The following is a 20533-nucleotide window of genomic DNA, read 5'->3' on the forward strand; positions in this document are numbered from 1 at the left end:
ATAGAGTGGGCTTTTACATTATGTATATGTTAAAATCTTAAGTCTAAGGTAAGACTAAAATACTACTTGTGACATTTAGGAAGAAGATAAAATCCAAAGTTCATCATACTATAGTTTTCAACCTAGCACACAAGATAAGCGGCACAACATGAGATACATATTTTTGCAGTCAACAAACCAGAAAGCTTTTTGGAGAAGCTCAGCAATGAGCAAGAGATATCTATCATTTAAGAACACAAAAGGATGAGTAGTCTCACTTCAAAACACAAGAAAAGCAGCTTCTAGAGCTAAGTAGGATTTGCTTGCTGCCTGACAGTAAGATACCTACTCTGATGCTTCAAGAATTGTCCACATTTATCAGCACAGAGCAAATCTTTTGAGTTAGCAAACCATCACAGTACAATGGGTATGTCAACAGTAGGTGAGACAATCCCTCTATCAAAATGTGTTGTAGCTTTCTAAATTAGCTTCAGATGTGTTTTCTTCTGCCACCTAACTTTGAACGTACAAGTTTCTTCTTACAATACTTTTTTTTTTCACTGTGCAAGACAGAATTTGAAGTGAAGTCTTCAGATATCAGAGTCAGACCCCAAAAGCTTTATCTAAAAATCCACTAGGCTGTATCCCTTCTTAATTTGTGGAACCAACAGTGGATGATAACCTTTCTTAGAAAGGCCTGTTCATCTGGCATTAAATCCTTAAGAAGCCCTCTACTGACAGACAAGTTGGGATTTATATTCCATTAAAATCTGCTTTATATGTAATGCTTTGTTTAAGTCAAACAGAAAATCATTACTGGAAATCAACAGCAATACCAGTTACTAAGTTCAGGATTAATTTGGTGCTGGACATTCAAATGAGAATTACCACTTTGTTCAGAAAGACTTTGTATTTGCTTAGTCTTAGCCACTGCTAGATACTCATTTATTTTAATAGCAGGGCCAGACTTTGGTGGTTCCCCTGTTACATACACAATAGCTCAAAGTTGCTTTCATTGTAATTGCTGTCCAATTAATTGATGACACTGGATTAAAAACTACAGAGGTACTGTAATTGGTTTGGACCATGACATATATTATCTCTCTCTTTTTTTTGGGTGAAGTGTGAGAATCCAAAATAAACCCAGACATCCTGGACCATCTGTAAAGTTCTCCTTAGCAAGAAGTAGATCTTTTGATCTACTTTTTTCTGGAGATCATGAAGATTTCTTATTCTGATGACTAGTGGGATTTTTTTTTCTTTCTATTTTTTCTTTTTTTTTTTCTTCTTTTTCTCCTGGATACAATGAATATGATTTATGTTCCTTTACTGCATAGGTAAAATCCTTTAAATTCTCCCTCCAGAGACCAAGATGGTTATGGAAAAGAATACTGCCTGGTACCATAATGGCATGGGAGAGAAACTAAAACAGGTGGATGCCCCATAGCAGTGCTCATAGCAAAGCAACTAAGAATAGTAATAGTGGAGCAGCACATCTGCTGTTGACTTTGCTGTAACATAACCTTTCCAATGCTATCTTCCAATCTATACTCGTGCCTAGTTACCCTGTAACTTAGTTTGCATCCTTCTCATTTTTTTTTCCTTTCTTTTTCTCCCCTTTGCTTCAAGAGAGAGGCTTCTTCCTGAAGTATAATTGTGGTATCAGCCTAAAGGGCTGAAACTGCATCTTGAACCGCAGTAGGCAGTATGTCTATCTGATTGATCATCATAAAGCAGAGTGGCAGCGGGAGGCAAAGTCATCGACACTGAATGTTCTAAGAAGGCCTTTTTTGTACGGAGATTAAGCTATCATGAAATATTTACGCTCACTTCTGCATGGGTTTTATTGTCTGTTGGATATGTGCTTAGAAAGAGTTTGCTTAACCAATATAATACTGTCATCAGTGTTATGATGCAGAAGCCAGTGAGTTTATGCCAACAGTTAATTTTTGTTCTTAAATAAAGCTTTTTACACTCATGCCTTGTCATTACCTTTGGGTGTATTATTTCTATACAACCGTATCATATATATTTACATAATCTGGCTGTACCTATTGCATGCAGTTCTATGAGTTTCATTTGATGCAATATAATTCACTCTGAAACCCTTGGGAGGTAAAATAAAGTAGTAATAATGATACTCTGTGATACTTTTCCAATTGATTCATCTTTTCAATGAATTGTAGAAGAAGTCCTCTACTATAAATTACTATAAATGGAAGAAAATGTCTTGAAATAGAGGTATATGAAGACTTCCCTCAAACCTTGTCCCTTCTCAAGCTGAGGGCACAAGCTGCTTAATTTACCACTGCAAACATTGGCCGCTGCAGAATATGCAGAATTGTTTTGCAATAATTATTTTGTACTTTAACATGAATTAGATATAAGGTTCAAAGAAATTAACACTAGACTATCATTTAATCTGGGACATTAATCATTGTTAACTCATATAATCTTACAATTAAACTGAATATTCAATCTGTAACCCCTTCAGAGTATTCAATCTTTTTGCCCAGTCTTAGCATTTTTTTGTTTTTATTTAAAGAAAAGTTTATTATCAGGAAGCATGTCACTGAACTGTTGATGTAATCAATTCCATTTTATTTTCAAACCATCCCTGTGCTTTACTTTATAAAGTACAAAATTAGATACGATTAGGTAATTATTATAGTTTGGTTAGGCTGTATGGAATACACAGTGCTACACAGGAATATGAAACAATGTGATTCTGCAAAACATTATCTCAGGGTCTAAAAACAAGCTAGAGACATGGCAAATCAAGAAGACTGAAGAATGATAAGGCACAAAGCCTTTATCTCTGTGTTGCTGCTTCCATTTCAGCTGATATTAATAGCAGCTGAATAATTATCACAGGGATACGCAGCAGCTGACTGCAAGTGAATGACTCCGTGGTCTCACAACAATTTCCAGCTACAGAAATTCCTATGCTAAGGCTGCTACTTACCGTATATGTCACCACCTTGAATGACCAGAGCACAGAAGTATGGCATAGCCAGGACCCTAGCATACCTTGCTATACCTAATGTGGTTCTCTTTCTGATCATCCTGAAATGAGATAGCCAGGTATTGTGAAGTCTGTTTACTGATGCCCTCCAGAAGTTAAAGAAATCCACTCCCTTAAGCTAGAACTTCACAAAACATAAACTAGCCAGAGAAAAGATGTTTTCTAAACTGGCAGCACCTCCCAGCGTGCAGCCTGGCATACTAGGCTGAGGCAAATGACACCACAGTTTGCAGGGGACGATCTGATGAAGAAAAAAATAAAGATTTTTCACACTGATAGGATAAACACTTTTCCAAAAAACCAGCATACAACCTTTGCACTACTGGATAGCAACCAAAATTAATGACTTGTACCAAACATACTGCAATGCCTGTTAAACGTGGTTTTGTAAGCAGGTAAGCATAATTTCAAGAAGTGTGTAACCACATTTTATTTTAAAGGACAGTTTCTGAACATGGAAATGTACAACAGACTAGGGTATCTGGCCCAGCAGAACAAGTCTCCCTAGTGTTCAAGAAACAAAAGGACTATTTGTAAATATCAAAGGTTGAAATCAACTGTATAAAAAAACAAAGAGTAAGAAAGAATTGTTTCTACCTTGCCCCAGAATATTGTAGAAGGATGCAAAGTATAAAATACTATATTTTTAAGTAAGTAAACTGTATAACTTGTTCAAGCTAGGGAAGATTGCCACTAAATGCAAGCCTTTTGGGTTGATACTTTTCACTAGGAACGCCATAATATCGTTTGAAGGAAGTTCCCAGTCTTCCTTCTACCATTTGTATATTTTTTGGAGTGATATCAAGGCTGACAGATGAATATTTATTGTTGGCAAATCCAACAAACTTCAACAAAACAATAAACTTCAACAAAAAGCTCACATGAATTCTGCACTTGGGTTAGGTTTAGCAATTATTAATAACCTATTATGTTTAAGAAATGCTGTTTCTAGTTCAAGAAATGTTAAATACAGGAAAAGATCCAGCATCTGAGACTGTCAGCTGGCTCAGTACTGGAAATTACTATTCTGAAGCATTCAGACATCATTAAAGGTGGGAATAATACAACAGTTATGTTCCTTTCCCTTTCTTTTTCTCCTGTCCTTTATATTTAATCAGAAATCAGAGAAGGATATGACCTCACAGGCAACCTACTTTCCTCTTCTGCCAATGCAGACTCATTCTCTATGAGACTACCCATTTCTGAGAGCTTTTCAAAGCCTGTCTTTAAAGTATTCTGATGTTTTTTCCTTTGTTAATTTTGATATATTATTTTACAGTCTAACAGCTCCCTGTTAGTAAGGTTTTCCTGATAGTCAGCCTGAAGCTTTCTCTCATAATTCATTCTCTTAACTGTAAATTCCTTTATTCAGATTCAGTTCTATTTATGCCACACCAGACTGCACTGTTCTTCTGTTATTATAATGTTATGTTTTGAGCTGAAGTATAATTTTTTATTTCAATTATTTCTCTTACTGCAAGGCAGAATCTTATACTGAAGTGAATATCTACAGTACAAATTATTTTTGCCCCCAAATATCTGTTAGTAAATTTCTGAGGTCTATCTTACTTTATTTTCTGTGTGTTTTCATAAGCCTTCATAAAAAAGAAACACCGTCTTTCTGTTTTCCTTGATATTTATACTGCCTGTTTATTCATTACTACCCCTGAAGTATATTAGGGATGCTTGCTTTCTCCTCCAGACTCGTGAAGATATTAAGAAAATACACAACTCTGTACTATGCAAAAAATACTGTAAGAGGACAATCTGTCCTCTTCATACTTTTAATACCTTGACTTTACTTGGCTTATTCTTACTCTCCCCATAACCCACTCCTATCAAAACTATTTAAATAAGTTTTGTAGAATTACATTTATCTTCCTAATATATGTTATTTGTAAGTTTGGGACTACTACTTAGTCTTAGGTTCAACTCTTCTCTTGAGGCTATATACTATGTTGCAGCATTTTTCCATTTTACTACAACATCAAATTAGACTTTTATGTTGTTAAGTATTGCAGTTATGGCTTGACATTTATACAGTCACCTTTTCCCTCCCTTTCTACATTTTCTATTGAGTTGTTAAAAGTAATTCACAATTACATTTTGGAAATTCACACCTATAAATGAAACTTTCTTTTTTTCATTTAAGGCAAAGCCAACCTTGCTTTAAAGCACTGAAAAAAAACCCCCACAATTAAAGTGTCATTTTTCTGTCACTGCAACTGCACATATGTCTTGCCAGCTCTTTAAGGAGTGATCAAAATGAATGAAATGTCTAGAATTCCAGACACTGAAGGCAAAATTCTGCCTCAAACCCACAGTCAATCCACAGTTACTCATGGCTCATGCAAGCTGCCTGCTCTGTGCTGACCCAGACTGACTATAGTAGCCACAACCAGGCGGGACTGCAATGCTGTGCAGACACATGGACACGACCACATCCAAAGTTACACCTGGCCCAATAAGCTGCCCCCCACCCCCCAGAATGGGGATGCATAATACACCACCAGCTGAAGGGATCTGGGCCAGCTTAATGTAAAAAGGACTACCTGGGCTGACTCCAGACACAGACATTGTTATCTCCATGCCTCAACTTTTAACATGCCCCATCACACCTGTATTACTAGTCTCCAAAACCCCATTATTACAGTAAAGTTCACTGATACTGAACTGATACTAAAATTAAGTAAATAAACCATACAATGCTAATGATTTTCTCCTTGCCTACTTCTTTGTGTCCTATTACCGCATTTCTTCTTACAGAAAAACAACAGGTAGAATATGTCTTTGATTCAGTATGTCCTTCATCACTGCACTGAGGGTCTTCATCAAGTTCTTTAATCCGTAGCTGAACAGACTTTATCTGCACTGGGAATGCCACTGTCACAAAGACAACACTGGGGTGTCATTTACTGTAATGCTGCCAACTGAATAAAATCTAAGAGATATAAGAAGTACTCCTTTTTAGCCCAATTCCTCTAATCCTAAATTTAAAGGAAAAAATATCCTAACACAACGAAATAAAATAGAAGGAATTGAATTAAATAATGCTTTGCAAACACTTACAGTCCATAAATCTGTGGAGCGATTTCCAGTCGGTTCAGATGCATGTACAGCTCAATATCATGTTTCTTCAGCAGATGATCCTGAATTTGGTTTACCTTCGCTACAATAGCAATAGATGGGCCTAAGTCCTGTGGCCTTGCAAATGGCATAGGTGTAATCATCACATCCTTCTCCTGCAGACACAGAAAATGGGGGGAAAAAAGAATATTCCATGAAACCTTGCTTTCATGCAGAAACAGGACCGTCTACAAGAGATTTGTTTCGTTGTAATCGTTGGCTTCCAAATAAACATATAAAAAATTAATAACTCGCCTCTTTTCCAGCAAAATAAAATTATCCACTATCTCAATTATCCACTTCTGTTGAAGGTACTGCGGGAATCCCCTTCCCAGGCATGCCAAGGTTCATCCCCTTGTTCTGCATGTCAATTTTTATGTGCGTGCTTTACTTTTCATGCTCTGACAAAGTGTTGACAGCTTTATTTTAGCTTTAATATCATCAGTCTGAGTCAGTCCACAGCAAAGCAGATAAATGGTAACTTAGTAGAGAATATATGCCCTCAGAGGACAATAAATTGCCTACCAAATAGGAAATAACTTACTTTCAAACAATCCTTCCTAAACAGGCTTCCCTTGCTCAGAAAATCTGGTGGCTGTACCTCCAAATCTACACAACTTTGATATGATAAAGCATCAGAAAACTTATAAAAGAGAAAAGAAAAAGAACAGTGAGATGAGCCTGACAGTTAGAAGGTAGTTGGTTGGACTTGGAGGTTGTGCAAACTATGTCATGATCTAGAATGTGACACACACCATGTGAAAACAGAGGAAGAGAACTACTGGAGTATTAGCATCCTTGAACCTGATACTGCTTTCAATTTACTCTTGCAAAAGAGTGAAGTATTATTGAAAAAGAGACAGAATGCTAGAAAGAAATGCAGCAAGTAATAAACTGCACTGCATAGGAAACATGTAAAAAGGAAGATGAGAAATAAAACAGAACAAGTCAAACCTATCAAGAGAAAGATTGGGGAAAGGGAAATGGAGAATTAAGCTGTCAGAAACAATGTTAAAGTTATAAAAGAGGGAAAATTGGAACAGTAAGTAGAGAAGATTTTGCAATGACTTTGTTGCAATCTGTCATCATGGCGCTCTGACCTGAATGAAAGCTTCACTTTAAAAAATAGTTACTGTTTTTCTAACCCTTTTGCTCAGTATATTGATAGAGAAGCATTATCGAGGTCAAAGAGTTAATAATTTCAGAAGACTTCATTACAGCTTAAACTGTAGAAAGACAAATTCACTTGGTTCAATACAGTGAAAAGCACATTATTTTTAAAATTCAATAACAAAGTTTGGTTGTACAAACTATGCCCAAGGTTGTTCCCTATGTTTATAGTCCCTCTTCAATCCCATTCTCTCTCTGTCAACATTTTAAGAGGATGGAAGCGAAGTACCCATATTTCACAATCATTTACAACATGGTTTAACATTCCAGTGGGCATTGAACATTTAATAATTTCTACCAAAAAGCTCGTTTTTTATGTCGATCTCCTTTGCTTGAAATATTTTTTCTTAACGATTCCATTTCTGTACTGCAGAAAATATGGTATGATGCTGAGCAGTGAATTCAGGTAAAATGTTTCTATTTAAGGATCTGATTGATTATAAATTATATCTTCAAATCTGCTTAATTGTTGCTTAGCTATGGCAATTGCAGCAAAGGGACTGATCTGTTACAGTGCAGTGGTCTTGCAATGCTGTTGTGGTACCAAGACACATTCATTTAAGAAGCCCTAGCAAACTGCTTGACAAAAGCTCCCTTAGACTATCAAATAAAGCTCACTGAAATGGCATCCTTCCATTCAACATCTTTTCTGTTCTACCAAACAGAAATTTAAAATAAAACATCTAGCATCTTAGGGACCAATAAGAAATGTTGCTACTTAATTAAATACTAAAGTTCTTCATAGCTGCAGGTACATTGGGAAAGGATATTTCTCCTACCTCCCTTTTTGATTATTCTAGTAACTTCTTTATTACCAAATCAGGAAGCCTTCTTTTTACCCTGATATTTGTTTCTGCATTGTATGGCTATTTCCTATTGCTGTTATTTCAGACCCATTTCATTATTTTCTTGGTCATGTGCTAGAATGCAAAATACTGGAAAAGGGTATCCACTAATCTCTTCTATCTATACAGAAAAACACTCTAAAAGTAAGATCTGATAACATTGCCTTCATGTTAAATGTCAGTCTAGAGTATTTTTTTGCGTAAACATACCAATTTCTAATCAAAAGTTTGTAATACTACATATTCCTAGACTGCATGTTCCATCAGTTGACACACATCTGGGGTATGAACTTTATTCTGATTTACTCAAGTAAAGTTTAATTTCAGCTTGACCACTGCATGCACTCATAACTCTGATGACTCAAAAGATCTGTATTTTTAAGCTTTTCTTGACTGTAGGCATAGATTCTTGTATAGAAATCTCAACATTAGAATCTTTCTACTTATTTGAACTTGTAATATGAGAAGACGAGCTAGTTACTCAGATTAACCTTTACATCATTAGTTGTCTGTGGGTTTAAAGCCATCTTTACAAAACTAGAAGACAGACTGTTGGACACTGGTTCAAGTGTCACAATATTCTGAATGTCAGAACTAGTGCAACCTTCCTCTTACGGAGAAGTGCCAAAACCAGTTATTTGTCACTTGCCGCATTTGTGCACCTTGGCATAATGCAGCACTGACACACTGCTGCCTGTCAGGCTGCCCATCAACATGGCTAAGTGCATCAAATAATATGTGCTGGCTTGCCATTTAAAAAAGCATGAGGTAAGTAAAAGGTATCCATCAAAATGCAGTTCATCAGCATCTCAGAAACGTCATTAACAGAAATCTTCAAAGCATGACAGCATCTGTGGGGACAGGAGTTGCAATCAATAATCAATGCCGTGACTGTCCATGCCTCCTGAATTGGTGCACTCCTCCAAGAGGGACAGTGGATGACCAGAGTGCATATGATACGTCTCTTGTCTCCTCTCACACAGTTTGGTTGAGAAAATGACAATACATTTAGTCAGTTGAAATTGTTCCAAAAAATCACACCCGCTGGTGTGAAAGAAACAACCCAAACAGAAAGATGTTAAAATAAACTAATACAATCAGCTGCCAAAATGTTTAACTAGAAGTGACACAGTGTCTCTGAGTGTCTGTGCCTAAAGCACAGAAGCCAAGTGGACAACATGGTACTGTGCCCCTGCCCATACTCACTATCTATTAAGTCACCACGAGACAAAACATCCGTTTTCTTTTTGTGGGCTTCTACGTCTTGGAAATAATTTGAGTGCATGGGTTTAGTTGTCTACTGCTAACACAAAATACAAATGATCAGTCCCAAAGGGATGAGGTTCACGACGAATAGACAAGAAGAGGGACGGCTCAGAGATGTGCTATGCTGTTTATAGGACAGCATCAGATTAACTTCTAAGAACAGTTTAAACGTGGACACCAGTGAAATATGGCTGAAAAATTTAGATCAAGTATTAGGAACAAAGTCACCAAATCCTGCCACAAAACATCACCTACCACAACACAAACCGGAACGTCTGGCAGTCGATACTAATAGCATTTATATATTCATGCATTTAGGAAACAAATGCTACAGCAGTAAAGAGAGGCTAGGACATAGCACACGTATAAAGCACGGACAGATTTCTCTCATTAACCGCTAGGGAATGCAGTAGCTGGAGAAGCTCCTCTAATGGCAATTGGGAGTAATGGAACCAACTGTTAGAGGCTATAAAATGTAACATGTCTCTCGGAGCACATGCTTTCATTGCTTCCTTTGTGAAGATTCAGACTTTATTATGTAGCTAACCCTCAAAGTCATGATTGTAAAAGGCATACGTACAAGAAAAGATTATTAAAGATTATACATGTTTGCAAAGAACAAGAACAAACAACTAGATATTAATCCATGCGCTTTGCATTGTTAATTTTTTATGCCGTGAAAGGACTAGAAAGGGCAATGTAAACTTTCACCTTCTACCCAAGCACTGCAAATCTGTAAGCAGACCTAGTTATTTCCCAGAATAAAACTCAGCCTCAGACTTTATCACCTCTGTCACAGAAATTGGAACAAATACATTTGAATACACTGAATTCTGAAAAGCTACACTCAAGAGAAACATGCCTCACAGCTTTGTTGTTGGAATAAAAGTGACTGTGTAGTAACTTCATAAAATTTGTATCTCATGCTTTATCTTTAGTTACTGAGAATTATGTAAAAACTCAAATCCAAACAGTAATTTATAATTGTAGATATCTTAGGCCAAGATGCCCGTGCTCCATGTCTAATAAAATATATACACGGATACATTTAAACATTTAAAGAAAATAGAAGCTTTTATGCGAGTCTTGAGTGAACACCTTTTTCTTCAACAGATAGGCAGCACCACCGTTCAGCCTAGTATTCCCTAAGTACAGTTTGCACACATGTGGACATCCAAACCCAACCAAATTCTTAGTACTTTTTTTGTAACTCTAGACACTCACCCCATGGGCTATGTGAAAAATGCTGAAATGAATCAAACTGGAACTAAGTTTGGAGGACAACTCTTTTAGGATACAATACACTGAAAGTCTTGGCAATACCTGTCATATGGCTGTGTTTTACTAGAGCCTTCTACATAAACTCCATCACACAAATCATTCTTCGGAATTTTAAAAAAGAGAGAAATTTAAACAGGGAAAGAGACAGGAAAAAAGTGCTCAAAGTAAACACTGAGCAATGGACTGAGGGAATTGTCTCTCACGCGATGCACGAGAAATGGTTACAGGCGAGGACTAGATGGCGCCTAGAAGGTCCCTGCAAAGAACAGTTCTGTAAAACTAAACTCAGAGCACAGAAAAAGCTTTTCTATGAAAAGAAGGAACATACTAAATACAGCGGTGTCTGCATAACTACACAGGCGATGTGAGGGCACAGCCATTCCCTCTGTTTGAATACCCTGAATTCAAGAAGAAAAAAAGTAAGAAAATGGAGCGATGAAGTCAGGGAAAGATGCACCCTGACCTTTGATGAACAGTCTGGTTAAAGTTTTGGTTTCACAAATTGTTTATATTGTAAGCAGCTGAAACCAATTGAAGCCTCAATATGTTAAACACTGCCTATATGCATTTATTTAACATCACATTTACACAGGTTTGGGGCATGTAGATGTGCCTATGACGGGCATTCTTCTGACTGCAGCTCAAGAGCATCACTCACACATAGGAGAATCTATGTTTGCACATTTGGCTTCTGATTACCAAGTGATCTTGCAACACATAGGAACTCTCAACTGGAAGACTTTCCGTGGGTGCTTATGACCGAATTCTGAAGAACCTCTAAAGAATATAAACTTGGTCGAGCCTGCTTTAACCAAGTTGTTTAAGAGAACATGCCTTATTAGCCTCAAATTACCTCAATCATATGAAAAATAATTTGCTTAGAAATACAACAAATGCATCTTAGAACAGTATTTACCTTCTGACTGTCATGTTCAAAAGTTGAAAACCAATGTTCTGCTGTTTTCATAAGATGTGTGAACATTGCACTGAAAAGGAAAACCCCAGAAACTTGGTGTTAAATAATGTATTACAAATAAGAGCAAATAAAATGTAAAGGAAGTTGTTAAAACTTACTAGGCATCATGTTCCAGATATTCAGGATTCAAAAGAACTTTCATTTCCTCACTGAAAAAGGCAACAGTGAACAATCCAAATGTGAATGTTTATTTTTGGTCAGCTTTCTGCATGTACTATTATGTATTTATAAGCCAACTTTCATATAAAGTGCAAATGAGAAAACTAGCCTTTTTAATTAAAAAGAGCAACTCCATTGAACAAATGAAGTCTTTCCTTTTTATAAAGATCAAAAACAAATTAGCTGCCTTGTCTGCACTACAATGAAGTAACCATCTAATTATTCCAAATAACAAATTACTGAATGTCACAATGTATTATTTGAATATGCTTGATCTAGAATAATTGATTGCTGCACAATCTATCACTGTTTGTCCCAAACAACAAAAAAAAATGGTTACTGGTCAAACATGCGGTATCAAAACATTAATTTATTTTGTTTTAATAGCCTGTATTTTTATTGTACTTAAACAGCAATTAATCAGTGACAGCACCTCTTTTCCATCTACTTTGCCGCTTAGCTCTACTTTTTGAGTGGGGATGGAACAGAATGCTGTGCATAACACGTCGTTATTTTAAGTTACTGAGCACTGAAGAGCATCTTCTAGGTAATTTCAGGATATCTAAGGACAGACATTGAATAAGAACACACACTTGTAAATAATCTCCGTCCTTGTTCTTAACTGCCTTTGGACAATCACATTGAAGGGTGTTAACAGAGGTTTTATTACACAGTGCATGTAATTAAATTGGCTTTTATTCACTGCCGGACTCCAAAAGAGAATACATAAAGACAAATGAAAAGAAATTACCCAAATATCACAGGTGATACAAGAAGGCAACTAGTTTCTTTAAAAAAGAATAAAAGCTTTACATATACAGCAAGAAAAGAAGCATCTGAATTTGGTTGACACAATCATGTGTGATGTAATATTTTATACATATGTGTATGATTATACACACACACAGTTTGAGTGAAATGGCGAATCAATAGCGAACGTTAATGTTACTACCAACTCAAAGGATAGTCAGAGATTGCAGCTACAACACTGCAGGTGATGATAGAAATATCAATCACAACAATTTGTCTACATTGATTTTTTTCCCTTTTAAGACACAAGGAAAAAGAGTCGGTAACATGTCTGTTCTGTGACTGTAGCTCTCTAATCTGCCTCCTCTCTGCAATGCCAAAACCTAAACCATTTCTGGCAATAACAATGAGGTGAAATGGTAGGTAGGTATGTAAGCTTTTTGATTAAGATTGTCCTTAGGTTTCTTGTCTCCCCTTTTTTTGCCAGCTAATACCTCTGAAGGGGTCGATGTCTACACTTTTAATCCTCCTTTCAGAAGCTATAATAGAGAAGATGAAATAAGGACATGCCCATCAAAGCACGAGGATGCAACTATTTCTGTATCGGTTTATCAATTATAAAGAAAGAATTAAGGAACACATATCTCTAAGTTCTAGTCCAGCCAAATTAAAGTGAATTTCAATACTATACAAATAAAACACGATGCTTGCCTTGGTTGTGCAGCTTCACTGGCATGTGAAAAAGCCTGGTGGTCACAATGCAGGATAAAGATAATCGGAGCTAAAAGTTCATGCATACCCTAAACATAAAGGAAGCAAAAATATAGTAAGATTTTCCAGTCACATACTACTTCCTAATGCATAGCATCAGGCAGCCAGCAATATTAGGTGCAGAGTAACTAAAACCATGAACATTTACATTCTTAACAGAACAGTTTTATCATCGATGTTTTTTATCTTAAATTCTGATTAAATCCAAGTGTTTTTTTCTGTAATATACAGAAGCAAGTTATTCTCCCTTTTTCTAACACAACAGACAACAAACTGGCAATGGTAGGCAACCCTGCACCTGGCAGTTTACTCCAAAATCTATGTTCATAAATATGAATTTTGTTTATGATAATTACAATCATGATCCACAGTACAAAGATCTGCAATAGGGAAAAATTACAAAATTTAAAATAATTTTTTATTTGATAACGTTCCAAAACCATAGATAGAAGTGCAACAGTAACCTTCAGAGGAGACAAAGACAGCTATTTGGGAAATCAGAAAATGAAACTTTCATTCCTACAGACGTGAGAAATAAAACGAGTTTTTTTTCCCCCTTTTTTAAAAATTGTTATGTCAATATTACAAATAAACTCATAATGCAATGCATAGAAGACCTGGTTCTGTTCTACTACAGACTATTACTTACATATGCAATCTATATTAAGTTACAGAAAAACCACAGAAACATGCAGGAATTGGGACAGAAAAAAATGGTGGATAGTCAAGAACTTGGGCCAGCGTTAAAAGCATGGCTCAGCCACCTAGGCCAGACGTTGATGCTTTCATCCAGAGCTCACCAGGAACAAAAAAGAGGTCTTTATTTGTTGTGGTTCACCTGAGGCTTGTCAATTTGTTACCAGGAACAGAAGCAACTGCTTCAGAAACAAGCGATGCAGTTGGCAAGCAGTGACATGCTGGCAGGTAAAACTACAGCCTGCAGAATGAAGCCTCATCTTCAGCAGATGTTCAGCCCCTTCCCTCAGATTAGATCAGGGAAAAGGAGGATTTGTGGTTATCATAACTGGGGAATTTGGTTATGGCGGGTTGGGCTGCCAGTGGTGGACCAGCAAAGCAGGTAGGAACTGTGCAAGCTATAGGCTGGGGTAGGGGTCAGGCATACAAAACAAATGAGGGAGCCCTTTGGTGATGGAAGGGATGTGGGATGAAGGGTTGAGACCTGTCTGGCTGCCTCTAGACACAGGGATCACTTCAACGGGAGGGAAGTCGATCTCGGCCCACAAACACCCACCGCAGCCAGGGTTTGGTGCCAGGTGCCCCGGCTATCCTTGCTGGGTCTTGCTCTGGCTATAGGTGAAAGAGCATGCTGCCAGCAGGGCTCCACTTTAAAGGTGCAACTACTTCACCAAGCGGAGCCTCAGTGCCAGCTCCAGGTGAGTGCTCTGGGCAGACTGGGGTGCCAGGAAGACCATCTTGTCTACCCCGTTGGCAGAAAGAGCCCCAGGGATGGCCCACCAAGCTCACAGGCATTTCAGGTTGCCGTTGGAAGTCCAATAACAAGTCCTTAGACAGGAGCTGTTCTACTTCTGTGCCTGCAGTCCCAAGCTAGGAAGCCTCTCCACTTGCTTTTCCAGCCCTTTACGTGATGGACAGATGTGAGCAATGGGAGAGTTACACGCTTGTGCAGTCACGCTGCTGCCTTGCTGGTATATCAGTTGATATTCTATGTAGCATTTGAGGAGTATTCAGTATCAGTGAGTTAGCTTATCTGCTTCATATGTACCTAGCAGATCCATTAACTACTAAAAAGCTTTAACTTTTATTGGAAATAATGGGGATTTTCCTTAAGTTGTCTAAACTAAGCATGGATGTAGATGTAGAAGCCCTCTCTAGATCATGGTCTATTTTGAGTGCGCTTGGAGGCATGTTAGTGAATCTTATCTGTTCATAAGACGAAATTCCAATACCTAGCAGCACTGAAGAAAAAACAAAAAGAGGTCTGGAAATTTCTCTGTGTGCTATCAACTGAAATCCTAGGAAATTTAATTTTACTTTCTTCAGGACTGAGATGACTGTTACAGCGTTAAGTGTAGAGTTGCTGCAATAGCAGTGAGTTGACTGGACAAAGCTAAAGACAGCAAAACTCCTGAAGTCTGGATGTTTTCTTTCTCTTCCTGTTTCTGAACCTTTAGGGACTACTTCAGAAGATGAAGGATAAACAGAAATTCAGTTAGGAAAAAAAAAAAAAAAAAAAGATTAAAGCCCATATAGCCACTTGATTTCAGGAGCTGATGTAAAATTCCCAAACCCAATAATATGATTAAGACTACAAATTAACAGCCTTAGATTTCTGAAAGTCTTATGGTCATACCAAGAGGGGAAGCAATAGTAGAGATGGGGAGATAGGTCCAGGATTAGACAATAAATATAAATGGCAAAAATATTTAAATAAACTGTAGATAACCTGGGTTGTACTTTCATACATACTCACAGCCCCCGGTTAATTAATAGCTCCATGTCTAATCTTTTATTTGTCCTGATATATTAACATGAAATAAGATAAATAGAAATGCCAAAAACTTGACTATCTAATAAAACTACCACCTAAGCTGTAAACATATAAGCTGAAGAAAAATAAAGAGGACATAAAATAAGAATTGGTTATAGAAGATAAAAGCACATCATACATTTTCCCAACATAATATATCAACTTTATAATAAAGTAGAATCATAATGTGGCTGTCCACATACAACAAAAACAAAACAGATGATGAAATATCAGGATTTCGAAAAAATACCTCTGATCTTTCAGTTACAAGAGTACTTCAAACATTTAGAGATTTTTAGCTTGGCAAGAAAAGCTACCAGTGTAATATGCACACACATATTTTTTCAATGCTGCAGTTTACTAAAACTCTTTAGTGTTAATAAATAAGTTGACAGAGCTCAGATAATTTTATGACACTTCCCAGCTACAACAAAATATCGATTTCATAATACAGTCTATGGTTTAGAAAGAAAACCAGAAATACAGCATTTCTACAATCAAAAGTGAATCAATGTGTTTCAAAATCATATTGACTTCTCTAAGGGCAATCAAATCATGAGCAAGCAATAGTTAGCCTAGCGATTTAGCTTAATTGTCACTATTTCTTTTCAGTATAACTAGGACCAGAATTTTGGCACCAGTCTTACAGAAGAACGCTAAGAGTAATTTTTACATATTCTCAAGTACAATATACTATTCTCTTTAGATTTTATATTTACAGCTGCTATTTAAAAATTCAAAGATCCCAGTGAGGTTTCTGTCTTTAAAATCTGTAATACAGCTTCACAACATTCTACTCCATTTGACTAGGGACAGAAATATCCTTTTCCTCATCACATGAAATGTTACTTCATGCTGGTCAAAAAACCCACAAACCCTACTACAAAGACAACTTTCATGCATATATGCATATTAAACAAACATTATTGATTGCTTCTCATAAGACTATATGCTGATGCTATGCAATAGTTTCAATAAAATGTTGTAAGCTTCGGATACATTTTATTTACATTTATAAGTATGCAAATTGTCAAGGAACTATAACTTTCCCCAAGTATTTTGAAAGAGAAACATTAGGTCCTGTACAGATGCTGACAAACAAAAGTATAAGTTTTCATTTATTGGCCAAATGTTAAAATTCTAATAGCAAATGTAGCTCTTGTATGAGGCCATACAAATGAGAAAGAAGAATTCTCATATAGGACAACAGGACCAGTCCCATGATGGATGACAAACTGTTCAATTTGCGCTTTTTATTGAGGTCACTGTGAAGAGAGTAGCTTGGAGGTGATCTGTTATTGAGGACTTAATGGTAACCTTCATAATGTTCAAGAATATATGCTAGACTTCGAAGTAATGGAAATTATTATGGGAAGTGGGGCTTCAGTCAATGGTAAAACCAGAACCAATAAAAACAGTAGGACAGGAAGATTGACTGCAACGTAGGTATTTGCTAAAAGACAGAAAAAATCATATCCTGTTGCCACCACAAACTCTTATTTCCTATTAGCTAATTCAGAGAAGGATACTGATGGACATGAAAGAAATGTTATCTAAAAAGAGACGGACATGGGACAAAAAAGCAGGATTGTTACTAATAAGTTAACGGGAATATTAATTTAATAAAAAACAAAACCAAATAAAACTACCTTTTTAAAATGAGGTAAGGAAAAAAAAAAGCTCTTAAGTGACACATGCCCACAAGAGAGGAAAACCACTATCATTTGCTATTTCGTGGACTTGGCACACCACCACAAGACTTGGGTGATATACTGAACACATTTGAGAGAGATTAAATCAACAGTTTTTCATGATCCAAATTTATTTTGTTTTCTTCACTTTGCCTCTCCCCTTAGTCCTGTGGCAACCCCTTCCTGGAATTACTGCGCTACCGCTGCACACCAGTTGAGAACAGAGGTAAAGAAGTTTTCTTTGTCAACAGCCTGTAGGCTCGCAAAATTGAACCTGTTCTTTTATCTGCCTATGTTCATTTAGCCCACCAAGCAGTCTTTATTAAAGCTGAGGCATCAGGCAGTCAAAGTTCATTAATACCATTTATATAATCTCTGCAGTTTCAATTAACTCAGCAAGACATTCTACTACATGATAACAGTCTCATTAATTCAATAAAATCCCATAACTATTAACAATATGGTCTATGTTAAACGGGGTGTCACCTAGTAGAAAATAATAGCTTTAACAGCTTGTGATGAAACGCAGGGCTTTTTTTTCTTTTTTTTTTTTTTTTATATATATATGTATTTGATCTGGCTAAATATTCCATCCTTATGTAGAAAGGTATTATTTCTTGGTAAGAAATCAAGAGGATTTTAAATATGAGCAGAGGGTAATTAAGTCCTTTTAAGTCATATCAAAGAGTAAAATAATACTTCTTGTTCAATAAATGATAGACTAAATTAGCTGGAATGTGTTCTTCCATTTCCCCATCATCAGTACTCTGGTCTATACTCACTAGAAAGGGGAGGCTGAATAAAAGTGTTTTCTTTAGCAGTGCCCTTCAAAATACAGCTCACAAATCTCAATTTTTTTCTTGTTCTCATGCAAGCCTATTCCTTGCTCACAGTCTGTCAAACATGAGAAATAACCAGCTGATAGAGATTTCATAGGCTCAATAATGATATATTTGATTTTGATATAATCTGTAAGACGGTTCTTCAGAAGTAACTGTTCCTTCAACTTGCATGTGTCAGTTTTTTCATGAAACACCACTGGTTTCCCGGCTTGAGGACTGGGTGGGCACAAACCATGCCTTATAAAAAACTTCCCGTTTACTGAACCTCTGTATTTTTGTCATGAAAAATATTCTTGTCATGAAAAATACAGTTTATGCTTTGTCCGTGCGTATAGGGTATCCCTGAGTTTGTCAGTCCCTACTCACCCTAGAGTTAACAGCCTGAAGAAACAAATACAAATATACTTACATCTATACTATACATACTAATATGCTCTGCATATTAGTCTTGTTGTATTAATTCAGTATCAAGCATATACTCACTTCAAAACCTTCACAACAAATGTTAAATTAATTCAGCCTTCATCCCATATAGCTGCATAGTCAGGATAGCTTTAAGGCTTTCTTTACCATTTTCTCAAAAATGGTTTGAGCAGGCTCTCCTTCAGGTAGCACTGTAAAAGTGGTATTTGTAGCACCCTTATCCTTCAGTCAAAGGCATCTGTCAGCTGCACTGTCTTGGGATGCTACAGGGTTAGATAAAGGATCTCCTCACTAACGTACTGCATAGCTTTAGCACTTTGAGGAAGAACTTAAAATATTATTTAAAATAGTAAACTTTGCCTAGATTTCTAAGGCCATTGTTTATGTTTTTTCTTTATTTAGTACCATTTTTAATCCTGCTGCATGCTTTCTTCCTTTATCTAAGCAGAGAAAGCCTTTTTTTTTTTCTTTCTTAGCCAACACTGAAAAAAAAGATGTTTATAAAGAAATTTGAAGTTAGACAACTTAGCAACATTACAGAAAACAATTTGAGGGACTGTGTTATGAGGAAAAAGCATATGTTATTCAATGAGTTTACTTTTCTTGCTATCCAGCTGACAAGCAGCTCTTTGATTACTTTAGCATTATGATACAAGTTCAGATACAACAGAACTACATTATTGTCAAACTGTACAGAACACGTTGAGTCAATGAATGCCACCTGTACAGTATTTTCATTACCTGTTTATAAAGCAACTGCTCATTTTCTCTGGCGTAGCAGAACAGAACATCTGTAAGAATCTTCCTCACATTCTCTTGCTGGAAATACTGCATTTCAGGAAAGCTGAAAATGAAGAAATACAGCGAAAGTAAACAATAGAGCACATAGAATCTCAGTTGTTGGTCTTCTAGAAATGGGTTTAGGTGAAACAGCACCTCCCTCATCTGTATTCCCACCACTCTAAATTCTCGGTATCCTAGATTAAGAATACTTCTAAAGACTTGTTTTGCAACCAAAGTTCTCTCTTCAATATATACCAGTCCACTACACAGATACAATGGTAGCACTGGCTATATTTAAATAAGTAATCCCCTTTAATATAATGAAAATGAGAGATATGCAAGGATGAAATACAATGGCAGACTATTTTAACTGTCAACTTCTTACAAACAGCCAATCCACTGAAAATGAATGACTTGGAGAACCAAATCAAAGTAAAACTATGTACCATATGAGTGTATGCCTGCCTAAAGCCTCAGGTTCCTTGGTTCCTAACAATTTGACTTGAAGCAGAATGAAAGGAGACTGAACGAGAGGCAACAACTGAAGCAAAGATCTACCCTGTCCTTCCTGTACACAGACCCTTACTGCCAAACCTAGCACCCCAGAAGACCTGTTCTGGTCCCAGGTCACACAGCATACCAAGAGAAACTGAAGTCCAAGGCTGTGCTCCACCAATTGTCAGTCCTTCACCAATGAATCTAAAACTTCTAGGAACACTTAGAAAAGGAGTGTGACCAAAAAACCCAAGCAGACACTTCTCCCCTCATAAAACCAAGCCAGCTGAAAATACAACTGTTGAAAACAATTATATACTGATTAATTTGGTTCAGGTTCTGGAAAAATAAGTACCGAAGATTAAATTTCCATAGGTAAAAGACGCACTTGATATGATGTCCTCCCATTTTTTATATCTGTGTTAGGTTGGCAATGGAAACT

General features: G+C 36.7%; 1 protein-coding gene across 4 annotated transcripts in view; it reads right to left on the bottom strand.

The window, feature by feature from the left end:
• TBC1D5 (TBC1 domain family member 5) overlaps nucleotides 1-20533 on the bottom strand; it is a 326048-nt gene that overhangs the window by 118063 nt on the left and 187452 nt on the right. For all 4 annotated transcript variants that reach the window (XM_055806534.1, XM_055806535.1, XM_055806536.1 and 1 more), the window contains 5 exons: nucleotides 19555-19657; nucleotides 13289-13377; nucleotides 11767-11817; nucleotides 11609-11678; nucleotides 6074-6246 (listed from right to left, as the gene is read on the bottom strand). In XM_055806534.1, the coding sequence (XP_055662509.1) occupies nucleotides 6074-6246; nucleotides 11609-11678; nucleotides 11767-11817; nucleotides 13289-13377; nucleotides 19555-19657 (486 nt within the window). The remainder of the gene's footprint in view (nucleotides 1-6073; nucleotides 6247-11608; nucleotides 11679-11766; nucleotides 11818-13288; nucleotides 13378-19554; nucleotides 19658-20533) is intronic.

The sequence above is a fragment of the Falco peregrinus genome, chromosome 5 (assembly GCF_023634155.1).
Source record: "Falco peregrinus isolate bFalPer1 chromosome 5, bFalPer1.pri, whole genome shotgun sequence".
Taxonomy (NCBI): domain Eukaryota; kingdom Metazoa; phylum Chordata; class Aves; order Falconiformes; family Falconidae; genus Falco; species Falco peregrinus.